Here is a 10,640-nt window from a genome sequence, read left to right as displayed (position 1 = left end):
TTTATCAAGATATGGCTCTATTCACCTAGAAGGTTAATTTATTGCAATCCAGCAACCAAAACTGCATTTAATAAACTTGATCATGTAGAAAGGAAGTAACCAGTAAAGAACACTATAATCTAAGAGTGAGTTTTCAGGTCTTATAAAGACATGGATTTTACTCACACAAATTCTGCACATTATAACAAAGACTACATTTAGAATTAAAGAATTATGTGATTAATGTTATGCAGCTATTGTTGACTTTTCAGAGAACAAAATCTGTCAGTAATTACCATAACCAATTAGCATAACTAAAACTAAACATATATAAAATAATTAAAATATATTTTAAATGAGATTCCCACACGTTGTAATAATAACCGGGCCCTACTTTGTCTATTTATCCTTTATTAACAAAACTAATTTCAAGTACTAGCCACGTCAGCAAAATACCATAGGTGGCTTCCCTATTACTGCACCTATACTGCACCAGCCAATCCGACCAAAACAACTCTACCGAAAGGCCAATTTGACAAACCTGTAGGGTATCACAAGACCACATTAAACCTGAACTCCTTAATCTGAGGAAAAATTTTTGTCAGAAATTGACTCACAAAATTACTTCACTCAATCACTCTTTATGGAAGGTTCTAAGATTCCAACCAATTGGACATCCAAGTCAATGACCAGTGCACGTTGATGTTGTGGTCATAGATCCTGATTGTTTTAGCCAGCGGCTAGTTATACAGATCTAATAAGAAAGGAAGAATATAATTATGTTCTATGTCTTTTCCTCTCTAGAACCACCTATAATTCAACAGTTTATTTACAGAGAATTTATACTGTCAACAACTTGTGAACAGAGACCAGAAAACGGACCAACACGTACTAACCATGCCATACTTCTCTGCTTGATTTCTATAAACTTACCTCCTTTCTACATGACAGTCATATTATACATTTGATTGATACTTTAATTACCAATCAGTTCAATAAACATTTCACAGTGCAGAGTCTGGGAATTTTACATAATTTACGAATAATATGCCTGCATGGCAATATAATAAATAAAACTTTTCAATACCTTATAAGCAGTTTCTTAACAAAGATATAATAGCAATGAAGTAGAAAGATACTGCTTGGATTAGGGAACACACACACACACACATATATATATATATATATATATATATATATCTCCAACGCTAGTCACAAAATAGCTTATAAAGCATTAAGTCACATACAGGTAATTGTACATTCACAACGGTAGTTTTTGAGCCCTTTTTTTACAACCTTAATGTTAACACAAACCTCACCAAAGAGAAACACAAATGTTTGGTGAAATAAATGTGATATGAGATATTCAAGGCCTAGCTTGCGTAAGTCAGGAATTCTCCAGTTTCTTCAGAGAACACTTCTGCATACTGCACAGGATATGCTTAAAGATCGGACTTAGAGTATTGTAAACCAACAGCCAATTCTTTGACTCTTGCATAACCTTAGGGGAAAAAAAGATATGTTAATGTCATAGATTATGGAAACCATGACAAAAGATCATGGGACTGAAAGCATTTTAAGGACAATTTTAAGGAGAAAAAAAAAAACAATAAACCCTTATTTGCTTTTTGCTTTAGTTTTACTTTAAAAGTTAAAAACATAATTTATTATTTTCTTTCGGAATGATGATGGTCCACAGTCCTCCATAACATATGGGATATTTCTCACCACTAGGGGGAGGTCAAGAACCCATACATGTGCTTTAAATCCCTCCCACCTCTCTCTAGTTTTATGTATAGCCAAGTAGAGAATAGGAAAGAAAAGATTAGGAAAGATAAAGCAGGGTCTACAGAGGTGTCATTAGAACAGTCGTCCAAAAAAAATGGATGGGGCCTGTGGACCATCATCATTGTGTACACTGATAGACTAGAAGATATAAAACCTTGCATATCTACAAAGGCAGAAGTTTTGGTCTATGTAAAAAAATGTTATCTGTGATTGATTATCTTACATTCCACAGAGCATAAAAATGTACAACAGTATATAAAATGCATCTGTTTACATCCCCTGGCAATGAAGGGATAGTTATAATAAAGGATAATATCACCATATGACAATATGTTTAGTAGAATACATAATTGTACATATTATATAAAATTGGGTACACTGCAGATCGCATAAAAGTGTGCATAAGTGTACAGGTGCCTAAAGGTCTCTGCAAAAAACACCTGTATAGAGGATTATATCAAAACTGAACACTTAAAAGTGATACCCCTCTACAAGTATTCTACTTCATGTATTTAAATATAAGTATTACAAGCATACTGCATTGTTTACTTAAATAAAACAAAGGTGATTATGTAGTAAATACAAATTAAACACATATAACCTGCAATAAAAGGTAAGCATTAGCAGACATTCACACAGTAAATACTAAAACATTGTTAACCCCTTATGAAAAGAAGTAGCCTTTAAAACAGGCAAAATCACATAGGTAGTGTACCCTGTCTACACAGGATAGATTTACAATGTCTGTATTGTAAATGAGAGCCCTATTAGGACTCTATGAAATAAATCAGAGCGTTTCACTACTTTAAAATTATCGAAAAGTGTTAGCAGTAAAAGCAAAAAAACCCCCATCTGTTCATTGAGTTGCCCCATAGTGTACTACCCAGAAAGTTCCAACGAAAAAAACTGGGAGCCGGTGTCACAGCACCGTATTATAAAGTGTTCATTTATAAAATAAAAAAAATCACTTGGAAAAAAACATCAGTAATATACTGATAGCAATTTCCATGCAGGCATCACGTGCTAAAGCCAAGCAGGCTTAGTTCTAACAGCTCGCGACACCGCAGGTCATTCGTAGTGCCTAAACATAGTGGACTGAATTTACAAGGTCCAGAGCTCCTTTACAAGCCCCGAAGAACAGCTGCTGTACAGAGAGAGGAATGACACGAAAACAATCTGTCATGGCGAATGCCGCTGAGCTATGAAGTACACCCACCATGACCGGACTTCCCCCGCAACCAACTCTAATAAATGATTTCCTCAGGAGCATTTAAGGGCATGGTTCCTTCACATAACATGTGTAGACTGTAACAGTCAGGAGCTCTCTGTTTAGTCAGCAAGGCACAGCAAATATGAGGGCAGAACTGACTCATTACCACCCTAAAAAAAGCAACTGAAAGACTCATAGTCACACACTGTTAAGCCATAACCGGTACTGTGATAAAAAAATAAAATTGTGTGCTATTTACAGTATATAAATACAATTATGTGTCCTCTGACTATATTATACATAAAAGTATATGTACAAATATCTTGTGGGCTATATGAGTGTTTAGCACTTACCTGGCAAACACCCCTCCACTGAAAGTTACCAGCTGCTAAAACTAGTGCATGGAGCGTATGTGAGGGGAACGTCATAAGGGAGGGGCTGCTGGGAGAGAACAAAGGGTGATCTAGGTGTGCCAGGTGGGGGGGTAGAGGCATGAGATAAGGAGAGCAGACATTGGTCAGGAGTAGGGACAGGGGTGGAACTGGAGGTAAAGGTGTTATAAGGAAGGGGAGTGCAGGAGGGAGTCACTAACCTTTTTTCTTTGTTTGGGAAAGAACTTTGGATGTTGAAAGCTCAATCATTGCTAAATTGCTGCTGGTAACGTATAAAATTGTACTACTGCTTAAGCTTTCTTTATAGCAATAGCATAGCCGAAGCTGTGATTTAAATGTGTATTGTTATGTCTATAAATTTATATTAATATATTAGTGTATCCTATATAATAATTATCCTAGCATTGTGAATTTATCACTGTGGAAAAAGTTTTTTTTTGTATTTTATAGCATAAGTTAATTTTTAGTTACTGGTAATGTTTTTAAAATTGTATTGTGGCTTGATCTGACTTATTAGGCTGTATTGGTTGATACATTTATCTGTTAGTAAGGTATACATTGCTCTGATTGATTATTTAAGTCATGTAAGACTATTTTGGTTAGATAGCTATATTATACCGCCAGGAATTCTATTCGGTTTGGACATTTGCTAGCTAAATGTTGTTAAATAAGCCATATGCCGAATTGGTTATTGTTACTGGCTAATTATAATTGTTATATCTAGTAGCATTAAATTGTGATATTTATAGTTTATTAGTTTTATTTATGGTTCTGGGGACGCTGGGCCCGGGTTTTTTCTTTTGTGATTCGGATGGGGCATGAGATTTTGGCAGGCTTCTCTGGTTCGCTCCTATAGTAGGGTTTTCTTTGTTCTCTTGGTATCTTTGTGTGAAATGCAAGAATGTAAGTTTAGATGCCGGCCCATTGTTGGTGAACAACCTGGGTTGTCCTTGCTGATTGGTGATAATTCTTCCACCAATAAAAAGTGCTGTTCAAAGTTCTGAATTATAAATAAAGAAATAAAATAAGCTTAGATGCCTTCTTTTTTGGATAGGGATAGCAGGAGGGCGTGAGCATTTAATGGGGGGAGTAGATTAGGGGGTTGCTTGGGGTTGCATGCTCTGTCTAAGTCACGGGGGAGGGGGTTTGAGTTCGGTGTCCCTTTAATTCCTAATAATATGGTGACCATATCCAGGATACAGGCGATTTCATTGAATATTAATTAATATTAATATTTCTATACCTTGCTTTATATTATAATTTTAATATGGTAAAAATCAATTAATATGTATCTGGTCATAATCAATATTATATTTACTGCATAAATATAATCACTGTGTTTATAAAATAAAAAAATAACCTGTTCAGAAATTAGGAAATATTTTATTTGGGTTTAAATATTAATATTTGATAATAATCGTATTGTCATTAATTGCTAGATATCTCAATAGTATTATTTTGGAGTGCGCTACTGAGATTATATAACAATTTTCTGGTGTGCACTGCTAAGATTCTACTATATGAATTGGAGGTATTGCTGACAAAAAATGTATTATTGTAATTAATTATTGATATTTATAATCCATAAATAATCTCATTAGGAGGGCACTCCTAAATTGTACTAATATTTATTGAATACACCTCCAAGATATTCTAATGAACAAAATATCTAATGGAGGGGAGGAGAACGCCAAACTTTTTGTGTCGGTCTTTATTATTATTAATTAAAGAAAAGTCAGTCGGGAGAAGGGGAAGGTTATAAATTAATGGGATAGCCAGGGAATGAAAAACTAAAGTTTAAATTCCTTAGTACAGTGTACTGACAGAATACTAAGGAACAGCTTAAGGAGGTTACCTTTGTTAGCAACGGGAGAGTAAGGGGTGGATTGTTGTTTTAAGCATTGTTTAGAAGCTAGATAAGCCAGGTTTACAGTTCTAGATGGTCATGCTTCTCCTGGATTGATTAATTAATATGCGTAATGTCCTAGGAGGAAGGGTTGCATAGGGGATATAAGCTGATAAACCACTGACCATGCAATGGCAGAAAAATAATTTTGTCCTTTACCATAAGAGGTGTGATAGGAGGGAATTCCTGTAAATATAGGCATGTGTGTAGATATTGTAACGGAAGTCACTCTGGTGTGGATTGTAAAAAGGGGCAACTGGAATAGGCCCAGGTATTCCTTTCAAGGGCAGGGGTATACCATTAGTGGAGTTGGATTGGGGGTTGGCCAAACACCACTGAAGATAGATAGGTTGTTACAGGAACTACTGGCATATGAGAAACATAGAGGATAGAAAATTTCTAGAGCATAGTTTGTCTGAGGGTTTTGTTGGGGTACCAGTTTCCTGCAAGAGAAATTGGACAAGGAGGTAAACTTAGGGAGGATGGCAGGCACATTTAAAGAAAAAAACGATTGAGGATTTAGTAGGGCAAGATACAGGATGATCCAACACCTATCTTACCCCAGGGGAGGGTCAGTAAATGATGCAATAGCTAAAAATGATTCATTTGTTGAATACCAGGTCTTTGACAGGGCAGTGCATATGGTCAGGCTTTGGGTAAGGGAGCTTTGTTATTAAAAATTGACATAGATTCAGCATTTCGTTTGTTGCCCCTTAACCCAGAGAGTTTTAAATTAAGGGGTTGGCAAGTTTTAATGGCAACTATTATGTTGATAAAAGTTTACCCATAGGTGTTCAATTTCGTTTAGTTCCTTTTTTGCATTGGTTAAGCATTCAGAAGTCTGGTATGGGCAATGTTGTTCACTATTTAGATGAATTTTTTTTTGTGGATGGGCCTTAGCGGGAGCTAACGATTGCGAAAGGTTAAAGGTGAATTAATTTGCAAAATGTTGGAAAATCTTGGGGAGTACCGGGTAGCTATGGAGAAGACAGAGGGGCCTTGTACCAAGCTAGTCTTAGATAGGTATAGTCCATAGATTCCGTGAAGGCCCCAATGCGAGTTTACCAGAGGAGAAGGGGGAAAAAGGCCAGGGATCTGATAAGGGAAACTTGTAGGGAGTAGAAAAATATCGCTCAGCGGAAATGGAGAAAGTCCTAGGAATTTTTTGAACTTTGCGTGTAAGTTATACGAGTGGGCAGAGTATTTAAGAGAAGATTGGAGTTGAGTACCTGTGGAATAAAGAAGCCCAGAACATAAAATCAGAATCACCAAATAATTGAAGGAAGATCTCAAAGTGTGGGATTCATTCTTGATCCAGTTTAATGGGGTGAGGATTTTGGGAGGAAGGAAATTCTATCGGAGGAGCTTGAGTTTTTTATGGAAAGGGCGAAAGTGGTGCGCAGGAGGGTGACAGAAAGATGGAAGGAAATGGATTGGGTTAGGAACTTGGAACTGCTGGAGCTATTCCCCTTAGTGGTAGCAATAGACTTATGGGGCGAGGAGTTGGCAAATAGAAATGTAATCTGTTGGTACGGACAACAGGGGAGTGGTAGAGGTCATCAACCTTCTATCGGCATCATCGCTACCAGTAATTAGGTACCTAAGGTATTTGGGTCTCGAAATGTTTAAAGCATAACATCTGTATCAGGGCCAAACAATATTCCGGGTTTCAGAAATGTTAGTGGCGGACCACGCTATCCCGTTTTAAATGGGAGAAGTTTAGGGCTAGCCCCCAATGCCAGACAAGAAGGTGAATGTTGCCCTGGACTTCTTTGGCAGATTGGCAACGGATAGACGAATCAAGGAACTCGTCGAAGGGCCCTTGCACCAAGTAAATGGGCGGTTTTACAGAAAATATGGGGAACTATGGTGCAAGTATAGGAAGGGGACACGAGAAGGGGAGGAGAGGAAGATTCCTAGAAAGGTTGATGAGCTAAGGAGGAGAAGGGGTTTAAAAAAAGAGCGGTTAGGATCAGTGCTAGCGGGGATAGCATATTGCACGCTAGCTATATGGTGGAATAGATTGGACTAAGAAGTTCATAGTGAAAAAGATTGTGGGGGCCATGGGGGAGAGATGAGGATAAGGTAACAGATAGGAGGGAACCAGTAACAGAAGATAGATTGGAAAGAATGGTAGGGGTATTGTCAGGGGGTTGCTCAAGCACAGATGAGGTGATAATTTTCAGGACAGCATTCATAGTGGCTTTCCACAGAGCAATGAGGATAGGGGAGCTGCTGCCAAAAACAGGAAGGTAGGAAAAGGGGGAGTAGAAACAGGGGACGTGAGATGCGGGGAGGAAGCAGTGCTGGTATTTGTAAGACGATCCAAGACAGATACAGAAGGAAAAGGGGCATGGTTGAATATGGTAGGGGACAGGAGGGACACTGTGCCGGTGGCCTGTGTGAAAAGTTATCTAGCAACTCAAAGGGGCAAAGGGCGAACCATTCCTGCGGCATGCGGATTGGTCGCAGGTAACAAACTTCAATTCAAGAGCGTACTGCAGAGGGTGGTGAGGAAGCTAGGGTGGGGGAGTGCATACTTTGCACCACACTCCTTTAGAATAGGTGCCGGCACACCGCTGCAGAGAGCAGAGGCGGTTCAGAGGAACAGATAAAAAACTGGGGGAGATGGAATCGGGCAGCCTATAAGTCATACATTAGGATGCGAGAAAGTAAGGCAGGAGGGATATAGATAAGATGGTATTATTAATGCTGTGTTGGTTTGGGTGTTGCGGCGAGGTTTGGAAAAGCACAGATGAATAGTTTACTAACGTGTGAAATTTGTTTTATTACAGGCAAAACATTAAGAGTCCTGGATAGTGGGGCATTCCTACTGTTTATTGGGCGCCAGGCTAGGGCAGCAGCATCAGGGCAAGGGGTACACATAGGTTTTTTGCATAAGGAAGCTAGCATCATATGGACTAAGGCAAAAGAGGGATAAGGTTGGGGATGAGTTAGTCGCCAACAGTCACAGCAGGCAAGGTTAAGATAGGGATGTCCTGATGCCCTGATTATACACCTCGGGGAAAACAATATAGGAGCATACCCGCTCAGAGAGCCGGAAGAGAAAGTGGCAGAAGGAATGAGATGGTTAAAGGTAGCAGGGCCATCAGTGCCTGGTGATATGGTCCAACATAGTGTTCAAGCTTGTACTGAAGGAACTCGTATACCGAGTAAGTATAGATCAAGGAGAATGGTGAATCAGGTAGCAGCGAAGGTAATGAAGGAAATAGGGGGCCGGAAGTAGTATGAGCACCCATTGATAGCAGCCAAAAAGGAGGAGCTGCTCAGACGGGGATGGAGTACACCTCATGGATGAGGGGAATGACCACATGCTGGCGGACATCAGAGGGATGTGCCAAGAGCTGGTGGAGGGTAAGGAAAGGTCACGAATGGCGGAGAATGGTGGGCCGAAAGAGGGGCTCCTTTTGGTGGCGGTGAAGTTTGTGCACGACACGTGGGCGCGGGCAGAAGGGGAGGTGGGAGGATCCCGCGGCATACCACGCCCTGTGGGGTGATCCGGTGGTCTATCTAGGGGGAGGGCTATGCCGTGGGTTCTCCCTTCTCGCAAGCTGCCCTGCCAGGGGGGGGGGAGTAGTTAGTTACACCCCCCTAGGCGTGGTTCCCAAAATTCTGGTTTTTAATGCAAGGGCATTATTTGGTGTTTCTATTGAGTTGATTTATGGCTGAATTTTTGGCAAGATCTAGGTTTAAAGGTGGCCAAAATTCAATTAAGTAAAAAAATCGTGACCTTTCCACATTTCGCCCATAACTACTGTGTCTGTGTTTTTATTTTAGATAAGAATTAGATAAGAGAAACGGGGATCGTGGGGGTTATGGTTTTTTGGGTGTTATACATGTATTGGGCAAAGGAATGCAGCCCTCCTCACCCTTAAACTAGTGCATGGAGCGTATGTGAGGGGAACGTCATAAGGGAGGGCTTGCTGGAGAGAACAAAGGGTGATCTAGGTGTGCCAGGTGGGGGAGGGTAGAGGCATGAGATAAGGAGAGCAGACATTGGTAAGGAGTAGGACAGGGGTGGAACTGGAGGTAAAGGTGTTATAAGGAAGGGGAGTGCAGGAGGGAGTCACTAACTTTTTTCTTTGTTTCCCACCCCTCCCACCCTAGACGCAGCAGAGCACGATGCAATAACCGGAGAGGTCACGTGAGAAGGCAGTACTTGCACGGCTAAGGGCAGGCCGTTGACTAATTGGTTGAGTCGCAGTAAGACCCGCCCGTGCTCCTCAATAAGGGAAGAACACAGCGCAAACCGAAGGGCAGCAGGTGACCTGGCGGTCTACGCTGACTGGAGGATAGAAAACGGCAGCTGTTTTTGACATAGTATTGAGCATACAATCGCAGCAAGCGGTGAAGTTTGTGCACGACACGTGGGCGGGGCAGAAGGGGAGGTGGGAGGATCCCGCGGCATACCCAGCCCTGTGGGGTGATCCGGTGGTCTATCTAGGGGGAGGGCTATGCCGTGGGTTCTCCCTTCTCCAAGCTGCCCTGCCAGGGGGGGGGGGGGTAGTTGTTACACCCCCCTAGGCGTGGTTCCCAAAATTCTGGTTTTAATGCAAGGGCATTATTTGGTGTTTTATTGAGTTGATTTATGGCTGAATTTTGCAAGATATAGTTAAAGGTGGCAAAATTCAATTAAGTAATAAAATCGTGACCTTTCCACATTTCGCCATAACTACTGTGTCTGTGTTTTTATTTTAGATAAGAATTAGATAAGAGAAACGGGGATCGTGGGGTTATGGTTTTTTGGGTGTTATACATGTATTGGGCAAAGGAATGCAGCCTCCTCACCTTATAAGCTGTACACAGTGGAGAGCCCATCCAGTGCAGATATCTAGTACCGCAGAGGATTGCAGTAGGAAATACCTGTGTCCCTCAGGGGGGAGGCTAAGGACAAGTTCCTGCAACACCTGAGGGTAGTTATGGCTGAGGTCCCATAAGGCAATACTTGTGCACATAACAGGGAATTCATATGTCCCTGTATTATTCAGCTGCTATAAAGTCTCTCTTCTATCTTCCTTGTGAATGATAAATCCCAGGGACTCTGGGTCTCACATTGGTCTGAGCTCCCAAATTACATCCATAAGCAAGTAGCTGAAACAATCTCGATTCTCAACCTTCACCTAAGAGGCCAAGGACAAAACTAAAGAGAAATGTAAAGCTATTGTATGGGTTCTTGACCTCCACCTAGTGGTGAGAAATATCCCATTTGTTATGAAGGACTGTGGACTATCATCATTTTACGAACAAAATCTGATATTGCAAGTGCTTGGTCAAAAAATGTTAACCAATGCAACTTATAGGAACAAGAAACCCCAAATCTTTCTTTCATGATTCAGATAGAAAA

General features: G+C 40.5%; 1 protein-coding gene across 1 annotated transcript in view; it reads right to left on the bottom strand.

The window, feature by feature from the left end:
* Window positions 1-357: 357 nt before the first annotated feature.
* PTPDC1 (protein tyrosine phosphatase domain containing 1) overlaps window positions 358-10,640 on the bottom strand; it is a 136,298-nt gene continuing 126,015 nt past the window's right edge. Inside the window, exon 10 of the mRNA XM_053720700.1 lies at window positions 358-1,480. Coding sequence (XP_053576675.1) covers window positions 1,367-1,480 — 114 coding nt within the window. The 3' untranslated portion in view covers window positions 358-1,366. The remainder of the gene's footprint in view (window positions 1,481-10,640) is intronic.

The sequence above is a fragment of the Bombina bombina genome, chromosome 7 (assembly GCF_027579735.1).
Source record: "Bombina bombina isolate aBomBom1 chromosome 7, aBomBom1.pri, whole genome shotgun sequence".
Classification (NCBI taxonomy): Eukaryota; Metazoa; Chordata; class Amphibia; order Anura; family Bombinatoridae; genus Bombina; species Bombina bombina.
Note: the sequence above shows the minus strand (reverse complement) of the source record. Positions and strands in the feature narration are given on the sequence as shown.